The 25,171-nt window shown below is 36.4% G+C and overlaps 1 protein-coding gene across 1 annotated transcript in view; it reads right to left on the bottom strand.

Annotated features, from left to right (window-relative positions):
- Positions 1 to 25,171, bottom strand: part of MALRD1 (MAM and LDL receptor class A domain containing 1) — a 544,472-nt gene that overhangs the window by 483,107 nt on the left and 36,194 nt on the right. Inside the window, exons 6-10 of the mRNA XM_074324842.2 lie at positions 19,107 to 19,208; positions 18,335 to 18,481; positions 14,707 to 14,873; positions 9,567 to 9,659; positions 6,939 to 7,149 (exon numbers count right to left, since the gene is read on the bottom strand). Coding sequence (XP_074180943.2) covers positions 6,939 to 7,149; positions 9,567 to 9,659; positions 14,707 to 14,873; positions 18,335 to 18,481; positions 19,107 to 19,208 — 720 coding nt within the window. The remainder of the gene's footprint in view (positions 1 to 6,938; positions 7,150 to 9,566; positions 9,660 to 14,706; positions 14,874 to 18,334; positions 18,482 to 19,106; positions 19,209 to 25,171) is intronic.

Below are 25,171 nucleotides of genomic sequence, written 5' to 3'. Positions count from 1 at the left end.
AGCATAATAATTACTACCTCTTGTTTTCCTCACAACTGTCCCTGTTAGAGCAATAAATTCAATATTGCCCTAGTAGGGCAATAAATTATATACTGATACACAAAGGAAGCAGTGCTGTGCAAATAACCTTATTCACTCCAGGTGGCCACTGAAGTTACCTATTGTAGTAACCATCCTATTCCCCAACTAGGACTTGGTATGAAATGGTTGTAAGACCAGTGAGTGTGGAAATGGAAAGTACAACATGACCCAAGCATCCCCAATCCCTTCAACAGACTCTTCACAATTGTGTCTGTGTCACTTAACTGCAAAGATGTAGACTTCAAGACACAGTAACTTTGGTTTATATAAATGTTGAAATTTGGCTTTAGGAGAAAAAGTTCAAACCGTTTATTTCATTACTTGGATGTCTTATCAGTTAAAATGCCAATTATTGCACTTTCCACAGAACACCAAACACTATAGTCCTTTGAAAAATAAAAATTAATTTTTTAAATCCATCACCATAAATATATGTAAAAGCAAAATGGTGCAATCACCTCTGTAAAAAATTGTGGTGAATTACTCAGTTACTTTTACCAATGACATTTGTTCCAGTACACTTCAAAGGACGTTTTTAAAGCTAATATTCTAGAAATTTAACTGCACTATAAAATTTAAGTCAAATTCCAGTCACCACAGTTGGAAGTTCTTCCATTAATATTTTCCATACATACTTCAAAAAGTTTATAGTGAAGTTATAAATATCTAAAGAAAACCAGGAGGGCCAAACACATTCTGGTAATGAATAAATGCCTTATGATACTGTATACGCTAAATGCTAAATATTGTAAAATCTCAAAAATCATCTATTCATATTATAAACAATGCATTCATCATAAACAGTGATTTTTATTACTGATGGCTTTTATTTAAATGTCAGTGATTACAGAATACACTTCACCATTTCTAAATCAGAGCGTAAGATATGCCACTGTTCATAATTTTAGTCAAATTTCACTGAGTTCATCAGTTAGAGCAATATTTTTAATTTATGACAAAGCTTTCTCTTGCATATTTAACCACTGCAGCACACTGGCAGAAGAAAAATAATTTCATTGTGGCGGCTGAGGAAAATTCTTCTGGATCATAAAAATTAAAATATTTATGAATTCTCCATTTCAGAAGTAAACCAGTTCTCTATTACATAAGAAAAAAAGTGTGTATGTGAATGATGGGGAATGTTCCATTCACTAAGCATATATTGTAGGTTTTAGTATTATGTATACATTTTGTTAACATTTATTAAGAAACTACGAGAATCTATTCCCCACTAAACATACATATAATTCCCTGGCCTCAGGAACTATTTCAATATTCAATAATGTAAAAAAATATATGAAATAGATCCAGAGACAGTATCACAGTAAAAATTAAATGGATTGTATTGAATTCATGGTTTATGCTTCTTTCACTTGAATATTGCACCAACTTCTCTTTTGAAGTGCCACAATTTACATTAGCATTTTAAACGCTCCAACAAGTTCTATAAGTAAAAGAAAGTGTTTCCCCACATAATTTTCCACTGTTTTAATTTAAACAAAGATCTATCCTTTCATCCTTTTTGGAGCATGCGTGTGTGTGTGTGTGTGTGTGTGTGTGTGTGTGTGTGTCTGAGTGTGTGCACACACACACATACACATAATTTTTATATGCTATGATTAAAAATTAGATATTATTTTTTCAAAATTCTACTGTGACAAAATATACATAGCATGAAATTTACTTTAACCATTTTGTGTAGTTTAGTGGCATTAAGTATATTCACACTGTTGTACAACCATAACCATAATGCGCCTCTAAAACTTTTTCATCTTCCCAAAGTGAAACTCCATTCCCATTCAACACTAACTCCCCATTTTTCACTCCACTTTACCCCTAGCAACTACCATCCTGATTTCTGTTTCTATGAATTTGATTCCTCTACATACCTTATATAAGCAGAACAATATACTTACCCTTTTGTGACTAGCTTATTTCACTTAGCATAATGTCTTCAAGGTTCATACATGTAGTGTGTCTAAACATTCAGTGTATTTTATATGCAAATTGTTCAGCTAGCCAACGTATACTTTTAGATATGTTTGGCACATATTCTAATTATTTTATTAGAAATAATTTAATTATATTGCATATATTTTATTAAATGTCTCTATTTATAATCATATTAATAATTATCGAAAAGCTATTGTCAGGAATCATGCAGTAGTTGCCTTTGGAGACTGGCTCATTTCACTTAGCATAATGATTCCATATATATGAGGTATGAAAAAATACTCAAACTCACAGAAGCAGAGAATAGAACAGTGGTTACCAGGGGCTAGGGAGACAGGGAAATGGGGAGTTGTTCAATGGGCATAAAATTTCCGTTATGCAAGATGAATCCGTTCTAGAAATCTACTGTACAGCAGAGTGCCTATAGTCAACAAAACTATATCGTCCACCTTTTTTTTCAAACGTTTTGCTCACTTGTCTGCTCCACCAGCACAGTCAGCAGGACCAGTGGTTTTTGTTGTTGTCGTTGTTGTTTGTTTGTTACATCATTTAAATGATCTATTTGAAGCTGAATGTGCTGTCACAGGATAGGCGATGAGGCCTTTTAAGGTCGAGTTGGTGACGTTTTACTGGCCAGGAGGAGGCAGTCTGTTTACAACTTTCACAGGTGATGCCCTCCACTCAGTCAGGATTATAAGATTTCTAACAAATTCTGCAAAAGGGCTTGAAGCGAACCCAGTTAGTGCTCTATGCACACCGCATACAGGTGCTTCCCTAACTGATGCTGCAGTCCTTGCAGTGACAACAGCCATATCTCTGCTCTGAGAAGTGGCAGCCCAGGCGCTCCTCTTCTGGATGGGGCTCCACGACAGGTGGAGTCCTCCCCACTGGCGTGAGTTGCTCAGGCTCCTCTCGCCCACCTGGGCTCCCAGTTCGCCCTGCACCATGGTCTGGGCCTCGTCCTCCTCCCAGGACTACGGTCCTGGGGCCGCCTTTCAGGCCGACAACTCTCGCTCCTGGGGCCTCAGGTGGCGGCCCTGACTCCCCTCCAGGGCCCGGACCTCTGGTCGCCCGCCGGGGACTGGACCCCCTTCTGGGGTGGCACACAGCAGGGAACACCGAGCGAGTGCACCGGGACAGCGCCGGGGAAGCTGCCCTGATCCGGGGGCCGGGGGCCGGGGGCCGGGGTCGGCGTCGCGGGTTCTGTGCAGCCGCGGGCGCTACCGCAGCGAGCTCTGCACGCCGGCGTCCTGGCTTCACCTGTGAGGCCGTGTCGTGGCTACTGGCCCCGCACGCCCGCTGGCGCAGGCCCGGCTCACCTGCGACAGGAGGGCCCTGAGCTGTTCCCAAGGATAGCCATAGACGGCCTGGGCGGCTGCTAGCTACCCGCTTCCGGGAAAGACGAGGGAACGAGAGGGGAACCCCAGCCCTAGTGCCACCAGCCGCCCCAGCGCTGCGCCCGTTCCCTTGGCAGGTATGGGTACCGAGTAGGGGCCAACGCCAGGTACATGTAACCGTCCAGCTCCTCAGCCCCCAGGCCAGACATACGCGCGGCCCTGCCAGCTTAAGAGGGCAGTTCTCATCAGTGTGCTTACTATATAAAATATAAAAGGAGGGGGGTGTCGTGTGGGGTCTCTGGTCCTGCTACCAGCATATGAACCCAGGACATGGTGAGGCCAAAAAGGAACACCCAGGGAGCCACAGATAGGAGTGTCATACCACTATATTCTTGCTAGCAGCTGGGTTGGAGATACAGGAAGCAGGCTCCACATGATCCACAACCTGCCCTCTGCTTCTCTGCTAACCAATCAACCAACCCCCTCAGCAGAGCCAAGGCAGTTATATTAGTGGCTAATGGCTAACCCATAACAGCTGATGACCAACTAGTCAGAGCTGAGGTCCATCTACTACCCGAGCCAGCACCTGTCCACGCGAGGCCGAGAGCCTGGAAACTGCTCTGTGGGACTCTGTCCCCACAGGGGGACACAAGGAAAACTTTAGAGGTGAAGGATATGGTGATGGTTTCACAGGTGTATGCATAAACATATGTCCAAACTCATCACGTTATACACATTAGCTATGTGCAGGGGTTTTGTATATCAATTATACCTTAATAAAACTTTCTTTTTATCTATTGTTTAGTATTATAGCAATGCTTCTAGAGAATTTTTCCTTCTTTTGTGAAAGGTCTGTACTAATTTGCCTTTTCTTAAGCCTACATTTTTTTAATATATACTATCTGTTTTCTTTCTCAATTGTCTCCTGATTTCTAAAGCCTATTTGGCACAGTGGTTCTCAAACATTAATATACATACGAATCACGTGAGATGTTAAACTGCAACTTTTGGTTCTGTAACACAGGAGTGTGGCCTGCAGTTCTGCATTTGGAATGAGCACACAGGTGATGCAATGCTGCTGGTCCACCAAGTACACTATCTTCGCAAAACTCTAACAAAATCATTCTCACTTTAAAATTAACAGCGTTTTAAAAGGCACTGAGCTAGAGGCTCAGTCAACTACCCCTTGTAAAATAGTATCGAAAAGTAAGAGGAACTTGGAAATGAAAGAACTCCTCAGTGAGTGTGCCTTTTGGGAAAAACACACTGACTATACTAAGTATACTGAGTATAGCATACTGACATTCAGGAGTTAGTATTTATGAAGTCTCCAAAATATGGTTAGTACTCCTGGTGCTATTCAAACTCCATATATAAATTGCACCATCCTAGAGATTCATCCTGAAATGGGATAAAAAGAAGACATAAAAAGTATCTTTCTTGTGCTTCATGAATTTGGAAATTCTAAGAAAACTTTGTATTACAAATTCAAACTGGTAAAATACAGACTTAAAAGTATATGTAAACTGTTTCAAACTGGTTTTAAATTTCAAAGGGAAGCCAATCTTACTTTGTAATAATACATATAGGCATGTGTATATATGCACAAATATATTAAATACTTTAGTGCAGAAAATAGTGTAACATCACTTCTAATAATCCAATTGCTATGTAAATAATCTCAGAGCAAAAGTGATTGTGCAAATATTTACATGAAATACTCATGTTTGCATCAAAATATACAGATATGCATGCATCAAAATATGTAAATATTTTGTAATGTGTAAGATGGCTACATTTTTATGTCATATCTCTTATATCAAGTTATCTCAATCAAGCAAACATGCCAGGTTTTCTTTGATCAAATGAGGTTACATTATCTGGGAAACTTAACAGACTAAGAAGTAACACTGTTTGTTGATAAATACAGACCTATGTTCCTGCATTCACACCGAAGACATAGCAGAATGGTATCAAGATATACTCTACTGGAAAAATGCCAGATGTGTAATCAATAAAACTTCAATAAAGGAAGAGAAATGGGAAAATATATCTAAAATCAAATGTTACAATATCTACTAATACTTCAGGTGGAATTTGATTAAGAGAAACAATTAAAATGAGAGCATAAAGAACCCTTCACTATGGGGGAGGGGAGAAGTGGAGAGAAAATTTAAGCTTCAAAATGTACAACTGAAAAGACAGGAAATATGTTTACTTTCAGATATTGAAATTGAAAAGGCAAACCATTAGAAAGCTGAATTTCTCCAAAAGAAATGAACTAAATTGTCTGTAAAAAATTTAAATGAAGTACAGAAAGGAATCTGACACTCACATTAGAGAAAATGAATTGTCCTCACATTGTTTCGTTTTTTCTTTTTTTTTTTTTTTTTGAATGAAAAAGAACCACCCAAAATTCCATTGAGATCAGCAGATTATTGTGTTTAAAACTAGGTGTCTGAGAATTAATAGAATTGCTGTTTATAAATAGGTAGAGGATTTCTTCCCCTGCTTCCCTATCTTGTTTCCTGCATCCTTCTCCACTGCTCTGATAAAATCCTTACTCATCAACAGAAACACATTGTACAAAGAGCGTTTCATGAAAAAGATGACATTTATCTTCTAGCAATGTTTTTTTCTTGCTCAATAAAATACCTCGCTACAAAAAAACACTGCAGCAAAATAAATGTCAAAGTTTTAATAATTTTTCAAAACTCACTTGTTTGTCCCCTGAGAATTAACTCTGGGTAGTGAACACACAATGTGATATACAAATGCTGTATTACGGAATTGTACACTTAAAACCTATGTAATTTTGCTAACCATTGTCATCCCAATAAATTTAATTTTTTTAAAAACTGAGTTATTTGTGATATAGGAATTGGGTTCATTGAGTCGGAATTCATTTCTGAAGAGACACAGTATTATAGTTGCTAAGTTACCGCATATGAGAACTATCATGTGGTTAAATTATATTTCCTTTTAAATATGACTAGGCTTGAATAGAAATGGGATTTTTTTGTCACCACTCCCATGAGAGGCTCTCCATAAAAGGCCTGTGAAAGAAAGGTGTTGTGCCTTTTTTGCCCAGTCATGACTACCAAGTATGGCTGGCATGATTTCTGTAGTCATAATGGCTACCGGGAAGTCAATGCCAGCCCTCCTCCTCTTCAACCCCTCCCCACAGCTTCCTACATACTTGGTCAGGATGGAGAAAGTCCTACATTTAATAAAGATTAGCAATCCATAATATATGTCTCCAAGGGGAAAGGTCCAACGAGGTTCCCTCTCCCACCCATTTCCCTGTTTAATGGCAACACACACACACACCAATTACAACTATTCATTTGTTGAACAAATAGTGAGGTTTTGCAGTATTAGTAACCACCACCAAAACATTAAATTAGCACAGAGACCCCACGAGGAATAGTGCTGATTGTTTTAGAATGTGAATATGCATTTATCTTATTTCATTAGCTTGCTCAAAACAAGGACTAGTACTTGAAATCTATCTAACCACAGTCAAGAATTTGAACGTGTGAGTGAGGAAACCATTAATTCACTTACAGCAAATTTCTGGGTCTTCATCACTCTCATCAGAACAGTCCTGCTGAGCGTCACAGACTGATTCTTGGGTGATGCACTGTCCACTGGCACAAGTGAATTCATCTGCAGAGCAAAGCTTTCTTCTGGACAGGTCCTGTGCACAGGCGTAGACCCAGAGCTGATCCAGACCAATAAAGCCTTTCTGGCTCAAAATATCTCCTTCAAAAATAATCTTTAGGAGGGGAAATGAACAATTTATGAGTTCATAATATCTTTAAAAGACATAATAATAATAGCAATAATAATAATAATTATTATTATTATTAAGAAGAAGCCTGTTTAAAGAGCAGACAAATACAATTGATACCAAAGTTCCTATTTGAGAAGCCTAACCCATGCACATTAGACGGATGAGCACATTAGATCCACTGAGGCCTGTGATAAATCACCCAGGGTCAGAAAAAATAGAGTTTCCAAGTTAACCTTCGACAATGTCCCTGGCTGTAAACTTTTTACCTGGTCATCATCTTTGCAGCTCTCTTTCTTTAATATTCAAGGAAAAGAATAAGTAGTGTCACTTCTGCATCTGATTGTTTACTGAAAGTATTGGAATGCATGAAGGGAAATGTCAGGCAAATAGTAAGGGATGCAATAGAAGAATAGAAAATGTAAACGAGTATAAAAGTTTATTAATTTTTTATGAAAGAATTTCTTTAATAATCAAGAAGTGCTAATTAAAGGAAATACATCTCATTTTTCTCCAATAAAATGCCTACCTTTTCTGAAGCTATACAGCATTAGCAAGTGAAACAACCATACATTGCTCGCTCAATGTAAGATAACGTCGAAGTACTAATATTCTTTGAGGTTAGTTAACATCAAGTGAGAGATCGAAAATGCTGATTGTATAACAAATAACTAATTCTCTGCTGTCCAATATGGTCACCACAGCTACATAGGGATATTTCAATTTCAATTAAAATTCCGTTCCTCAGCAGTACTACGAGCCACATTTCAAGGGTTCAATAGCCATATGTGCTAGTAACTACCATACTGGAGAACACAGACACAGAAAATTTCCATTATGATGGAAAGTTCTATTGCACAGTGATGAACTAGATGTTGTTAACATATAAATAAGATACTTGGAATAAAGGCTGACTTCTTTTAGTCTCTTCCAGCTTAAAGTTTCTGAACAGACTCTTCTTTGCAAAAACATGAAAAATACATATTTGTTAAAAATTACTGAAGATCAATGTCAGTTTACAAATATATTTAACAATTTAGAAAATAATGTTAAATTTAAATCACATTTAATATTAACAACATTTGTATGCTGCTATACACTTTCCCCATAATGAATATCATAATAAAAATATGTAAAAATTTTTGGAGCTGCAGCTCTATACTTTCATAGCAGCAAGAGATTAGATATGCAGAAATATCAATTTGGATTTCAAAAATTGATAAATTTAAGTCTCAAAAGTTTGCCACCATTGAAAATCTGATTACATTTAATACGCACTTGGAAACCTAAAATAACTTTCAAATTATTTTCTTTATATTTTACTTTTTTTAGCTTTGTGTTAAATAACAATAATTTAATATTCAGTTTATGTAAAAAGAATGAAACTCCATTCATTTTGTATTTCTTTCAAAAGTTATAAAGGAAGATATCAGCTTAGAAAATTTGAAATAATGTCAAAATGTTAACTCAATAGGTTATGATAGAAATCTCAACTTTGCTGAGATTGCTACCAAAATGCTATGGTTCAGAAATTGTAACTTCAGCAGTAAACAGGATTCTAAAAATCTACATAATTACAGGTCAGTATCATTTGGGTTCTCCTTTTTAACACTTATAAAAATGTATGAAGGTGGCATTAGCATGAGGAAAGAAATTGGTTTCATAAGCCACACATGCATTCACTTATTATTTTATACTCACACTGCAGTATAAATATATTTACATACTCTATATATAACACAAAGTGAATGGAATTTTAAATAAAGTACTGCACTTCAAAATAAAATTCTAAATAGCAATTAATAATGACAACTATTTAAATGTTGATCTCACTGACATTACTATATTTTGCAATATTGTCATGATATTAGAAAAGAAAGAAATGACAGGCAAATATTTAATCTGGAAGTTTAAAAAAATGTTATGAGATATCTTTTTTCTGCACAATCTCAATAAAATCCCAAGTAAACCTTTGTGAGAGAGACAGTCTTCCCACTGAGCATATGTATATTTCAGATATATCTCTGTATAGGTAGAGTTACCCATATGTTATAAAGATGTGAATTACTGCATTTCAATACCAGTTGATTTTTTATCTGCTTACAATGCAATTTGCTCCCCTAGCTGCAGTGCATGGTGTTGGGGGGTACTTGTCAGGGAGCCCATGGAGAATGAGGAAGATTTAAACAAGACAACTCACACTCTGGGTTGTCCTCTCGGGAAATTTGGCCTGAGAAGGGCTAGGTACAATGAAAAGAAGCAGGTAATCCCTCTCCCCAAACATACAAGGCCACATCCCTACTTTAAATGTTAATTTAAATTTAGCAGTGGGTGATAAATTCACTACTGCAAAGCTAACAATAAAATTTAATGATAAAAAAGTATTTTTTTCCCTTTTATACCTTAAATGTCTTCAGTCCTTCTGGTATTAACACATCTGCTTTCACCCATTTTCTGTGAGTTGATGTGTTATATGTCCAAAATATTTCTTCTTCCTTTGATTAGAAGAAAAATACATTACTCATTTCCCCAAATTCTATTCTCATATTTACCTAGGTACTCCCTTAATTACATTTGAGTAGAGTTTACCCTACCTGTATGATATTAAGTAGTAAGAAATCTAAAGTATTGGTGAAAAAGCTGTATACCATTTTTGTAAGGGAAAAATAAGAAAATGGGGGGCATGAATAGGTGGAGCACAGAGGTTTTTTAAGGCAGTGAAAATACTCTGTATGATCATATAATGGTGCATATATGTCATTGTCATTTGTTGAAATCCACAGAATGTACAACATGCTGTATCATGCATCTGTATAGAGATCATTTCCCAGGTTGCAAAATGTATGCAAAATTATGTTACTATACACATATTCAATAGAAGTCTATAACGTACTCCAAAATTTTGCCTATGGTATTGGGCTTCATGATTCATGACCGTGCTTTTATGCTCTGAAATAATCCTATTTTTCTTTATATGTTATCAAACATTTCAGTTAATTTTACATTTCCCTGGTTAGGATAGAACAAATTGTTCACAATATTTACCTATCGAATGCACTGATTTTTCATGTATGGATATAGTGACAATACAGAAAGTGGCATAAATAAGTCTCATGTTGAGCTCTGAGATGATCTCTGTGCCCCCTTTCACTGTGAGATAAGCATCAGCATTGGGAGGGGACATCTAGTTGTAATGACACATGATACATGACACGTGACACTCACACTCTCCTAAGCATTTACCTCCTCACTCAGCTTCACTTATTTCATTTATACCCAAGATTTTCTAAGAATAAATCTATTTTCGACTTAGTCCTTTACAGTCTGATATCTACTCCAATTTCCAAGTCTTAAATATTTCAGAACATAGTCTAAACCCATTAAAATGTACTTCATTTCATTACTTATTCAGATCCACTGGTAAGACTCCCACAAGACAGCAAAACATACATGGTAGACGTGTTTTCAGCTGATAGTTTCCAGGTCACATCAGGAGGAATTGGTTATAAAAAGCTGAGAGACCCAGATAATTTTTCTTCCAATTATTTTCTAGGCAACTTTGGTTAGTTAGCATCAAGACACTTATATCCTCCGCAGATACTTTTAGTGACGCTACTTGGCAAGTTGTGTTCATCACTTCCCCTCACTTTCATTTTATGAGAATGATTGAGAGCAATCGTGCTCTTTTTTCCATAATAACTGATCGATTCCCCTCCGTGCTACCTGAAGAAGAATGCACTTACATTTTTTTGAAAAGTGAGCAGAGTTCTTTATAAATGTACATGGCTTTTCATACACTAAGTTAAGGATATATTGTGTATGAAATCCAGATTTTTCTACCACATTTTCCTGTCTAATGACACAGCAAGGAAAATGAAAGATAACCCCAACTAAACAAAATCAGCTTTTGTTTTAGGCCTGTCCTCACTCTCAGACTCCTGCGTATCTAGTTGCTTTCAGCAGTGTCAATGCGAATGAGACCCTCAGCTCAGAAAAGCCTTTCAAGTGATGTTCTAATTTTTTATTGTCTTAAAATCAATCAATAAATAACATGTTTTAAAAATGTGTTGACTTCTCCAGACCATCATCAAAAGTGCTATTTTACCCTCAAAAATACATACATTTATCACTAGATCTCTTAGAAATCCCAGCTTATCCATCCCTCTTCCAGTGAAGAAAATCAGAGGTACCAATTTCAAGGTTTTATTTTATTTTGCTATGTAACTACTTTTGATTGCATGCGGGGATAGGACCATGTGCTTTGGTAAAGACTTTCCTTCAAGAAAAGCGTAGTATGGCTTTTAAAACTGTATCATAAAAGAAAAGATACCTTCTGAGGCAGTTTCTTTCCTGCTCCAAATATGTTTTCTTCCTATTTGCCAGTGGGAAGTTAGAGAATATGTAAAAGGTATCAGAGGGCACCCCACTATCTTTGGCTCACTGACAATGTAGGTCTCCTAAGGATAAAGGATAGGCTGTTGCTATAATTACTGCCTTACCGACAGAGACCTAATCACAAAATTGTCACATGGCACCAACTAGAACTGCTACACACTTCAGCTGACTCTGAGAGGGTCAATTTATTTAGCAACTTGCCTCTCACATGTGTTTTCTATTTCTCAAGTTCAATTGTCCTCTGAAAATAAAGAAAATGACCCTTAGAGTTCTCACCAGATCTTTCTTGGTTTACCTGCACATATTCTAAGGCAGGGGTGTCCAAACTGCGGCCCGCGGGCCAACTGCAGCCCGCAATCCATTTTTAATTGGCCCACAGCAAATTCCAAAAATATATTTAGTTTACTTAAATAAACCAGGTGAGGCAATACGTACTTCACTTCGAGTGAGTGGCCCGGCTGTTTGTGTATTTTACCACGTATGGCCTTTGGTGAAAACCGTTGAAAAAAGTATGGACACCCCTGTTCTAAGGGTTGTTTTCTATATTCTATTCATGGAAGATGTAAATGATCACTTTCATCAAGAGCTAATTTTAGAAATGATACATTTGCAGTACTTGTTAAAGTGTGTGATAAAACATCAACTTGTGATTTAAATGTACGTTCATGCAAATTTTGCATTGGTGAGCAAAGTGTTATGTGTTTAGAGCAGAGCAAACTGTCAGAAAAGACAGAACACTGTCTTGCAGAATACTGGGTATACTAATGAATCAAACATCAGTCAACACTCTCTATGATATACACCCGATTGGTTCTGATTAACACACCACAACAGTTCTCCATCATTAACCTCTTTTCTTTAAAGTGGGAAATGAAATGTTGATAACTGTTCTTATTATATGAGGTGATATCTGAAGCCAATTTGTTTTCCTCTTTTCTTGTCCCATCCTAAAGCCACCAGAGAAATGATATTGCTCATTTTGAGTAATCCTTAGTTCCATTCTACATGTATTGAAACTTTTAAAATCCATCACTGGTGTTTAGGGCAGATTAAAATAATCTGCAGGATTAGAATATGTAGGATACAAATTGCTACTTATATGTAGGCAAAGGACTATCAGAGGAACATATATTTTAAAGCATCTTTATAATACAAACATAACATTATTCTAGAACTTTTTTCACTATGTCTTTGTTGAAGAAGGAAATTTGAAAATATATAGGGTTGCAAATTTTCATGGAGGCTCCCTGGGTTTGGGTGAAACAGCACAGGTAACAATAACTAAAAGATGATTGTAACATAAAAGGTTTTTTTTCTTTTTAAAATTTCTCCCATGTATCTGGGAAGTTTGGAGTACTACACAAAGGGCAGGGAGGTGTTTTTGGCCCTCCACCCACACACACACCTAATAAAATTTAATGAAATATATCAAATAGGTTCTAGGGCATTAGGCAGCCAAATACTACTGAAAAAAAAAATGTCACAAAAATATAACAATTATAAAATGCTAGAAATTGTGTCACATTCTCGTAACAAAGGAAAATGTATTAGGCCATCTAATGAGAGTATTCATCCCACTTGATGCTTTAGAGTTTTGTGAATGTCCTTGAAAAGAAAGGTAGAAGAAAGAAGACGACATAAAAATGACACAAAAGGAAAAGAGAGAGGTAATTTGATAGGAAAAAAAAAAAAAAAAAACAACCAGAGAATTCCTCCTGAATTGTCAAATATCTTGATAATAAGCATTCTGATTCTTGAGGATTCATTACGATGGCACTTCAAACTTCAGTTGTCAAAAATTAATGACAAAAAGAATTCTCAAGGCAGCCAGAGAAGACAGTAACCTACAAAGGAAAGCCCATTGGATTACCATCAGATTTTTCAGCAGAAACTCTACAAGCCAGAAGAGAGTGGAATGAAATATTTAAACTATTGAAAGAGAGAATTTACCAGCCAAGAATAATAATATCCAACAAAGTTATCCTTTCGATATGAAGGAGGAATAAAGACCTTTCCAGATACACAGAACCTGAGGGAATTTTCCAACAGAAGGCCTGTATTACAGGAAATACTGAAAGAGGTTATTCTACCTGAAACAAAAAGATAAAAGGATACAAAACTATGAGTAAGATTACTGACAGACAGAAGCCGGAAATGGCAACCCCTACACATAATAGGACTCTATACACAACATAAAGGGTAAAGGAGATAAAAACACAAAGAAAAAGAGAAAAAGAAGACAATTTGCTACTACAACTCAGAAGAAAATATAATAGAACACAAGAAAATGCTATTGACAGATGGTTAGTTGCACTTGATAAGTACAGATGATAAATAAACCTTTGTTGAAAAATAAATCTTGCTGATGTCATGTGCAGCTTTCAGTTGGTTTTACTCAAAGCATCATGAGGCAAAGGAAACTGATTTGGATGCTTTCACTGTCCTTTATATAATGTCAGAATTTCTGCAATAATCGTCAAATGTTCCCAATTTCTAGAATGATTGATGTTTATCCCTATGATTTCTTTACTACTATCTATAAGTAAATAATTCTTCACAAGAGAAATTCTCAAACTGTCTCTGGTATTTTCCCACTTGTTTTCAGTTACAGTTAGGTTTTAAAAAAAAAGGTGTGGATTTGATTTCCTCACTAGCATTACCACTACAACTTCTACTATGCCCAGAGTGTCTTTTTTTTTTTCATTCAAATTACTCGTTTGTCTTTATTTAATCAGTAATTACCACCCTTTAAAACTGTCTCTGCTGATACCAGAACAACTAATTTGCTTCCATATTTCTAGCTTTAATGGTGTATAAATATAAAATCCAAAAGAGATGACATCAGAGCATCAATACAGAGCTAACAATACAGAATCCTAAACAGCTCATTTTTATCAGACCTGTAGTTTCATTAATGTACGTTCATGATTTTTAACAATTTTATGAAATAATATTGTGCAAATTACCACATTGGCTTTTGTACATGACAGTATTTCCTAAAGCAGCTTCTTAATATTTCTTTTTAAAGGTATACTGAATAAAGTCAAGTGAAATAATACCAAAAGCCTACACTGAGAAACACAAGTTGCCAAGAATAGAAATTTCATTTACTCAATAGATTTGAAATAAATGCAAGTTTCTTCTCACCTTATTATTATATAGCCCTACTCTCAGTAAACTGTTTTCCATAGTGTAATAAAATTGAAGATGGCAGTTCTTGCCCAAGCAGTGACACACAGAGCTGCTTAGATAAGCCCTGTTGTCTAAATGGTTAAGAGTAGAAGTATCCTTAGTCTCTAGCCACATACAGTAACCTGAAAAATAAAGGAAAAGGGAACAATTTAGACAAAAAAAATTAGCTACTTTCTGTTTGAACAAAATTATTTTATTTCTAGTTTTCAAAACCAGCCTTAGATCACAAATACTTTGTTTAAAAAGATATGATGGTTTGAAATGATTACATCAACTATAAATGATAGGTTTTCATTTCCCCATGTGCTTTCTAAAACCACCAAAATCTGCTCCTAATTCCTGAAATCAAAGCTTGATAATACTCCTAATAAGAATATTCAATGTTCTTATAGAAAGAAATTTGCTGATATAAAATCTCTATGCCACTAAATTATCATTTTCTTTTAAATGTCACAATGCAATCTTTCTTTAATCAAGAATTCAGCTTTCTTCACTGAATTTTTCCATTTTGATTATTTTTTTTACTTTTTTTACAGAAAAACCTTTATAGTTTGAGAGAACATAATTTAAAATGCCCTATTTCTTACCCAAACCTATGGTAGTATCAGATTATCTACAGTCCTATAAAACTGCACCCACAGTTCTGTAGTATATATAAATATTGTAATCAATTTTTTCCAGATAATTCTTAAAACCAATTTGGATTGTTCTTGATCTCAGTAATATAGACAATGCAGATATACAAATATACTTCTATCATTGTACAACTTCAATTTTCAAAAATAAAGTTTTTCACATGCTTTATTTCTTTGTAAGTTATTCCTACAGCCTCTGCAAACTGACACTCTTCTTTAGTAGAAATGTTAGACTTTAATCAAAACAGCAGAGTACGTTAATAATTTGCCTCTGACCTATACACAAGGAAATGATAAACAAAAGGAAAACACATTTTCACAAAAGCAGAGACAAATCAATTGCCAGATAAAATACCTCAAAAGACAGGAAAGAAGACATATGCTAAGTGATGAACAGGGCTGAAACCACAGAACTCTTGGACTTCAGAACGAAAAGCAGGCTTTGGTAGCTTGGATTTTAACTAATTTAAATGTTCCAAAAACTGGAGGAGCAGAGTCAAATTCTCTCAATGAAACCAAAGACTCTGGCTGGGGAAACCTGCTCGTCATCTGAGGCAGGAAACATACCTACCCTCACTGCCTCGGGCTATGCCTAGGGGACAGGAAGTGCAAACTTCCAAGCATTACATGGAATAGGAAAGCCTAAACTAGTACTGTTACTCGGGTAAGGTCTTAGGGACCTAAGTAATGCTCCAACAAAATCACTGAAGGAGGAGGTAAGAACAAAAAAAAAATATCAGGAAAAAATGGAGGAGGCTGGAGAAGGAGAGCATATCTACTGTAGATATCAGGAGACAAAGGTCTATCACCATGTAGTTAGAAATTAAATAAACAGACTTTCATTCTTAAAGTGTATGATCAGAGAGATTATTTAGGTGTGGTAAATATAAAAATGTTTGAAGTTTATAAGTACTAAGCAAGTTCATCACCACAGATCTTTCTTATATAAAAGAATAATTAGTTAAAGAGTGAACCTTCACAAGAAGGAAAAAGGAACTAAAAGAGAGAGGATGAAATAAAAGAAACAATGGTGAGTAAAGAAAATGATAAAATATATCATTGCAATAACTGGAAATATAATAACTTCCAAAGACATTGACCGAAAAATCTTTTTGAAAACGTTAAACTACAATTCAAGACCAAAATAGGGGTTAAAATGAGAGTTAAATTGTGCCAAGGTCCTTCTATTCCAGAAAGAGAGAAATATAGTGAAGCACTTTAGTTTTTGTTAAAAATAATAGTAATAATAATATTGTTAAATATTAAACATTTTAACAATGTTCAAAATTTTAAATAGCTACAAATATACCAGGAATACAAATCAAAGCCTCTACACCAGTGAGAAAAATAAAATAAAAGACTAGCAACCAGACACCTTAATAGACATCTCACCAATGAAGATATACAGATGGCAAATAAGCATTTGAAAAAATAGTCCATATCATAGGCTATCAAGGAAATAAAAATTAAAACAACAATAAGATTTCACTACACATTTATTAGAATGGCCAAAATCCAGAACACTGACAACACCAAATGCTGGTGAGGACGTGAAGCAACAGGAACTCTCATTCGTTGCTGGTGGGAATGAAAAATGGTACAGCCACTTTGGAAGACAGTTTGGCCGTTTCTTACAAAACTAAACTTACGTTTACCATATAATCTGGCAATCGTGCTCCCTGGTATTTACCCAAAGGAGCGGAAAATTGACATCCACACAAAAAAACATGCACATGGATGTTTACAGCAGCTTTATTCATAATTGCCAAAACTTGGAAGCAACCATGATGTCCTTCAGTAGGTGAATGAATATACTGTGGTCCATCCAGACAGTGGAATATTGTTCAGCATTAAAAAGAAATGAGCTACCACAAGATTGCCATGGGGATACGAAAGACAGTTTGAGGAATATAATCAATAATGTTGTAAAGATTTTATAGGGTATCCGATGGACACTTGTCTTATTAGGGAGACCACTTCATGGACGGTGTAGGTGCCTGACCACTGCAGTGTATGCCTGAAGCTGAAGCTGAATAATAATGAATGTCAACTACAATTTTATATATATATATATATATATATATATATATATATATATATATATATATATATATATGGTCACAAGATGTGGAGTACAGCATAGTGAATAGTCAGTGGAATTGTAACAGCTACAGATGATGTCAGAGGGGTAGTAGTTCTGGGGGGGTTATCACTTTGTGAGAGGTACAAGTGTCTATTACATTACTTTGTACACCTGAAACTACTACTACTACTACTACTACTACTACTACTACTACTACTACTAATAATAATAATAATAAAGAAATGAGCTATTAAGCCCATTGAAAAACATGGAGAAGGCTTAAATGCATATTACTAAGAAGCCAATCTGAAAAGGATACATATGATCTGACTCCAACTATATGATATTCTAGAAGAGGCACAACTGTGGAGACAGTAAAGTCTACATGAAAGTAGGAAAAATAGCTATCAGTTTTGCTGGAATTAAATTTTCAGTTATGAATTTTAAAAAAGACTAACAATACCCCTTCAATAAAAGAGAGAGAGAGAAAGCAATGGAGAAGAAAGTACACAGAAATCACAGATTTAATGTTAGAGTAAGAAGAAGAAACTCATTGACAATACTGCAGTGATAAGGTGAGCTAGTAAGTTTGATAATTTTTTTTCTTTTTTGTTCCCACAAAAATCTATTATCTCCTGATAACAAAATAATAAAATTTAAAAAAATTAACATAGTTAACAAAGCATAAATTTTCCTCTACACTGTTGGAAATATGATTGCTTTCTTCACTTGCAATATCCATGGCATAATAGAATATACCAGAATGTTCATCAAGACCCCTAATTAAATGTCTTCATACTAGTCACAATAAAGCAGAATTCTGAAAATAATACACAAAAGATATTACGGATTTTTAATTTCCTACCTTCATCATCACTACTTTGATCCTGCTGAGGTATAGATTCTAAGGCAGGAACTTCTCTTGCTTTTGTGCGTGTCCAGGAAATTTGCCCAGCAGACGCTTCTGATGTCCAGTCACACATGTCAAGTTCAAATCCACAGGCCTGACACACTAAATAGAGGAGAGAAAGACCTTGATGGATAATCACAGTCTCTCAGAGTAGCTGCTTGGCCATGGTTATATGTTGCAATTAGGCTTAAACATATGCACACGCCGATTCATGTCTGAAAATGTTGATTCCATAAGCCTTAGAGTGTACTAGTAACTCCAATTTTCAAAAGTTCTTCAGTTGACTCAGATGGGCACCCTCCCAAATAAGAACCACTGACGTAAAGAAAATGAAAAGAAGTTTCCATTTTTTTCTTGTACCACTGCTTTGCTTGTGATTTTTTTTTTTTTAATGGCATAGTATCTGGCTTTACCTACTTTACGGAATTAAGATAGTTTAAATCATTGACTATTCATAACCACATTAAAATATTAAAGGAGAAATACTGCATATAATTGTAAGATGGTCTTTAATGGAATTGTTTTACAAAACAACAACACCTTATTTTCCACCTTTCACATTTTAAGTAAACCACAGACTTCCAATAACACTCCAGCTAAAACTCAGACATGTCAACATAGGTTGGCAAGTGAATATCCCTATTGGTGGTCTGATATTCCTATTAGTGGCCTAGGTCTCATGAATGACAGCACACTAACAAGCTGGGTGTGTCAGTTTAACACTTACACTTCAATCCTTCATCTCTAGTGTCAAATCTGCAGAGACTTGTATCTGGATGACATACTTCCGGCTTGGTTTCCAAAGCTTCTTGATATGGTAAAATTTCATCTGTTAAATTTAAAGATTAGCAAGTCAGATACAGGTTCAGCTAGAAAGACTCATGTATTTTTTAAAGTATTAACATTTGTTTTACAAAGCACTCTCTACCCAACTGCTCTCTATGGCAGCATCTCCCCTTAAGTAGTAGATCCATTAGAGAGAGAGAGAGAGAGAGAGAGAGAGAGAGAGAGAGAGAGAGAGAGAGAGAGAGAGAGAGAATACATCAAACATGCCAATAGTTCTGGATTTTAATCAGACCTCTGTGGTGACTGCCAGGGCCCCAAACCAAATCTTCCACTTCTCCACAAAAATAAGTCACATGTCCTCATGTGGAAACTAAGAGCCTATTACTAGAGGGATAATTGTATATGTGTTAAACACTCGTATACCATATGGTATCCTCTTTAACTGGCAGCTGGATGTGCCCTGCAACTATTTTCACTGAAGCCCTCTCAAATAGTGCCTGTTTTTCCCCTCAAAGTCCTCCCAGCAAAGGACTTGAAAGTGGACTAGGTGTCCTTTCTGCCCCCATAGCCACTCCCAGATAATTCTCACTCTCGCTGTCCTAAATACCCAAGCTTTGGATCTCTTGACATCAAGGGGTATCATCAGCTTGTTACAGTCATCTCCAGACACCAGTGCACTAACCCTCAATCCTTGGTAAGCTCTTGGCTTACTGTCATCCTTTGTCATTTCCATATTCACTTTCATCTGGCCTCTTAATTTCTTGATTTCTTCTTATTGGTGATCATGAAGGAAAACATTGATGAAAAAGGAACTCCTCTCAGTATTATCATGACTAATGATAACACTTCCTTTATCTTGATTACGAGTGGCCCACTCCCCAACCGTCATCCCTATCGTTCCAGTTTGCTTCTTCTAGTATCTCAACTGTAATGATTTTTTGACAGCACCAGGCCTTATCAGCTAATGGTCCAACAATCTTTCCAATTCCTTTCATCCTTTCATGTCCTCTTTTCCTTTCTTATAGATGTTAGACAATCAGTCATCCCCTGGCCCTTCTATGCTTTCCCATACTCTCAGGGCAAAAACTGATAAGTACAACTCTCCCTACAGTGTAAGTGCCTGTCATTAAGCTTGTGATTGCCCCGGCATCCATTTGAAAGACATCCATCTCCAAAGACACATGGCCACACAACTGGCTAAAGAATCAGGCTGTTCCCACCCATGAAATTCCCCTTTAGAAAGCCCTGGGTGACCTAGATAACTGACTGGCTGTTTTTCCCTTCTCATGCTTTAATGTCTGTTGTTATTATTATTATTATTATTATTATTTTAATTTACCAATTATGAGTGAACCCATGAAACCTTAGGCCCCCCCACCCTCAACTCCAGTAAAGGCAGAACCCCTGATGTTCTCTCTCTCTCTCTCTCTCTCTCTCTCTCTCTCTCTCTCTCCTCCTCCTCCTCCTCCTCCTCCTCCTCCCCCCGCCCCCACATGACCTAGGGACCTAGTTGTGTAGGCCTGGGTGTGCCCTATATCCTCTAGGACCTGTGAGTAACGGACCTTGTTTTTTCAAAGTCCCGCAATGGTTGTTGATGAGGTGCATCTTGCAGTTATAATAAGAACTTAAGAACTGCAAGGGCCCATCCAGCAATAACATTGACTCAAGGCAGGAAAATGTCTGCAGGGGCTTCAGCAAGTAGCGTGGACCCAGGTGAGTGCCGCAGGCATTCCTGGCTGATAGCATCACTATGAATAGGCTCAGACCTACACAAAACCCTCCACCTATTCCATCCTGCATCTGTGCAGCTGAACATGGATGAAGAGGAGCCCACAATCATGATGACTGAAATGATGTATCCGGACTACTCACTCCACTGCTACATGACAATCCTAATTTTCCTACTCCTTTCCTTTTCCTCCATTACTAGACAACTTTTCAAAGCCCTTTACCCCCCCTCCTTAAACCTCCACCTCTTCCTTCATTTAGCTATTCAACCTTCTTTACACGCCATCCTTCTCAGCTAATGATCTGGCTTCACAGTTCATAGGGAAAATCTGAAGGAAACCTCCCAAGTCACGCTACCAATCTGCCTACACTGCTTCTCACACGCTTTCTCTCTTGTAACTGTGGGTCAAGTAACCATACTCTTCTCTAGGCACACTCCTTTCGTCTATACAGAAGATGCATCTCCTCTTGCCTAGTTAAGGAATCATTCCAGAAACTTCCACCTTTTTTAGCAACATATTTACATTGGAAAAGCTACAGTATACAAAGTGGTCAAAATTTCACCCAGCTTAATAAAACCTCCTGACCCTACAACACCCTCCAACTAACTTCTCTATGTTCCTCATATTCTCACTGACCATCCACCAATTCTTATCTTCCCCCTCTGCCCCCATTTTCTCTTGAACCTGTCCAATAAGGTGTTTTTCAAAAATCTTTTGAGGTAAAATTCACATAACATTAAATTCACCATTTTAACCATTTGAAAGTATATAATTCAATGGCTTTTGGTACTTTCACAATGCTGTGCAGTCATCACCACTAATCGCAAAACATTTTCATCACTCACTTCAAAATAAAACCCATACACGTTAACAGTCACTCCCCATTCTCTCCTCCCTCATCTCCCAAGCCTCTAGCAACCAATATCTGCTTTTTGGCTATATGGATTTGCTCATTCTGGACATTCCATATAAATGGAATTATATATAATATGTGGCCTTTTATGTGTGATTTCTTTCACTTAGCAGAATGTTTTCAAGATTCCATCATGTTGTAGCATGTACTTGAACTTTATTCTTTGTTTTTTATCCTACCCCTCCACTGAAACTGCACATAACATATGCAGTTGCTAAACCTAGTGTTTAATTTTTCTCCCCAACATACCCGACATATCAGTAATATTGGACATAGTTGATCATCCTCCTTCTTGAAACATTTTCTTCACTAGATTCTAGTACATAATTTTCTCCTTGTTTTCCTCTTAAATTACTAGCTGTACATTGTCGACTCCTTTGCGGGTTTTCCCTCATCTCCTCAAGGTTACACACAGTAACATGAGAGGATCCCACAGCTCAATCCTCGGATGGCTTGTCCTCCCTATACTCACGATCTTGTTAGTATCACCTAGTCTCACACCTGTAAACCTTTTCCTAAGTGCCAATGACTCACAAAATTATATATTCGGCCCAGACCTTTGACAGGACTCCAACATAGATATCATGCTGCTGACTTGGTTCCTTCACTTGGGTAACTAACAAGCATGTCAGCAGAAATATGTTCAAAATGAAACTTCTGATTTCCTCTGCCCAAACTTTCTCCTCCCACATTCTTTCCCATCTTAGTTCATGACAACTGCATCCTTCCCGTTCAGGTAAGAAATCTGGAGCCATCTCTGTCTCTCTCCCTGGACACGCCATCCATCCGCATATCTTTGCTTTATCTGTGAAACACATCAAGAATTGGACTACATCCTTCCACTTCCACTAGTATTATCGGTTCTGGTTCAAGGGAACAGCATTTTTTCTGGATTGTAGTAATAACTTCTTATTTTGCCTTCTTGTTGCTGCCCTTGTCCCATTATGATCTTTAACTGTGTGGGTCAGATCATGTCTCCTTTGCTCAAAACCCCTCCATGGCTTTCTTACCCTTCACAAAGTAAACACAAGAGTCCTTACCATGATCGTCCTCATACAAACCAGGCTTACCGTTTCCTGGACCTGCCAGTATGTACATCACTTGATCCCTCAACAACGTGACTTTTTGCTCAAAAACTATGATCTTCATGTGACCATGCCTACTTAAAACTTCATCTCACCCTCACCTCTAGCATTTCTTATCTTGGTTTTCCATGTTATTGCTCCCCATAGCACAAATCACCACTTGACATAAAATATTTTTGTTTATTGGCATAATGTCTCTCTCCGTCTGACTAAAATGTAAGCTCCATGAATGCAGGGGTTACTGTTTGTTTTTCCTTCTGTCTCCCCAGTGTCTAGAAAAATTCTTGGCATAACGTATGTGCTCAATATACATGCGTTTAATGAATGGACAAATAAATGACTTATAAACAATTTTACAAATATTTTTTTTAAATATCATAGACTCTATATAAATTGCTTCCATTTTTATTTAGAATGAAATTGAAGCAATTGGTTATGAAACTGATTTATGAATAATATCCATAATCTGGCTTCTCATAATGAAAGCTTACCAATGATGAATATGCAAAGCTGCCTGAATGGAAGATCCACTGAAAACAAAACCGCATATGCAGTTAAGGGAGTGTGGGCAACAAATGAAGCTAAGATGGCACAATAACAATCACCATGAAACAATTAAAACTGTAATTTCTCTAGATTCATATCAGAGCCACAAATCCTCTCCCTTCTACAGCTACGTAATTAAATATTGGTCATAGTTCAATTAAATAGCAATTTTTCACTATTTATACAAGACAAAAAAAAACACCCCACAAAGTACTGTAAACAAGAATAGCAAAATCGTCAAATATAAATTGCATGAATTAAAAATGTAGCTTGTGTCAATTGGTATTAAACATCTTTCACCAGTGTTAACCACTTTTATTACCTCTGGCTCTCAAACTAGAATCTACAACCATAAAAAACAATGGCATGGGGATATAAGTTGTCAATCAATTAATCTCCTGGACAGCTCTTTTTATTTTAGTGCAATCAATCCCACAGCGGAAAGTTACTTAAAGATATCAATTACTTATATTTATATTTGTATTTATCTTCCCTCCCCCCACTTTCCTTCCCTTTCATGCTTATACTGCAAAACAAACAAGCTGCAGGAAATTATTTTGGGGGATTTAAATTCCTCCATTAATAGCACATGATCAGCAGGATGAAGCTTTGCCAATGATTTCGAAGTCTCTACACCAACGAGGCCGCATGTCTACAGCCTGCCAGCCTTCAAATCTTATCTTGTACAAGCAGGTTATGTGAAACTTGCCAGACTCTCTCAGATGCTATGGCGAGAAGGAAGTCCAAGTATCAAGGCCACTGCAGTAAAAGTCATAATTGACATCCACTTTGACTCCAGGGGCGTTAGACAATCTCTTTGTCAATTGTCTTCAGTTAGAAATTAGTAATGGATTCCAGTGAATAATTATTAGATCTTAAAAGGTAGCTAGAAGTTAGTAAGATTTTTTAAAAGGTAACCAGGTCCTTAGTTATTTAACTGGATAAAATGTTGTGTCATTCAGATTCTCATTAAGGGATAATTTGTGTGTTTGCAGCCTTTACAAAATTAGACAAAGGCAAAGTCCTGGCAGATTGATCTAAAAATATTCACAGAATGTTCACAGTATTCGGAGTGTGAGCCACAGCATGCAATCTCTTTAAAAATTATAATAAGCATTTATTCAAGAAGCAGTGATTAAGCACATTCTTATTTAGTCACAGCCAGAAACGTTGATTTTTTTTTTTTTTCATATTTGCTACTTTGGTAAAATCTAAAGAGATTCTCCTTTCAACAAATGTACAGAGAATATTTCTATCTTGGGAAGGGCATTAGTTAGAATGATACAGTTTGAAGGTGTGGGTATAGTCTAAAAGATTTCTCTAATACTATAAAAATGATTTACTTTTGTTGTCCAACTTGCAAAATGTTCATAAATGATTAAAATACCTATATCTAACACTTTTATAAAGGAAGTTATTAACATTTCTATATATCCCAGGGGTGCCAAAAATATATATATACACAGGGCTTGTATTCACCTTTTGTTATTGGTATATATTGAGTATTATAGTTTTAATACAGTTTTTTCTTTCTTAAAATGTGTATACATTCTTTTGGCACTCTGTAAAATGAAGTTACTATTAAAGAAATACTATTTCTTTAATAAACATCAAATTATTCAGGTTATCAATTTCTTCTTTAGTGGCTTTGGTTGTTTGTGACTTTCAAAACCTTTGTCCATTTTATATAAATTGTTGAATTTATGTGCAGAGCATTATTTGCAGTATTCCC

This window comes from Rhinolophus sinicus, chromosome 1 (assembly GCF_057876585.1).
Source record: "Rhinolophus sinicus isolate RSI-liver-muscle chromosome 1, RSI-T2T, whole genome shotgun sequence".
NCBI lineage: Eukaryota > Metazoa > Chordata > Mammalia > Chiroptera > Rhinolophidae > Rhinolophus > Rhinolophus sinicus.
This window is presented reverse-complemented; position numbering and strand designations above follow the sequence as displayed.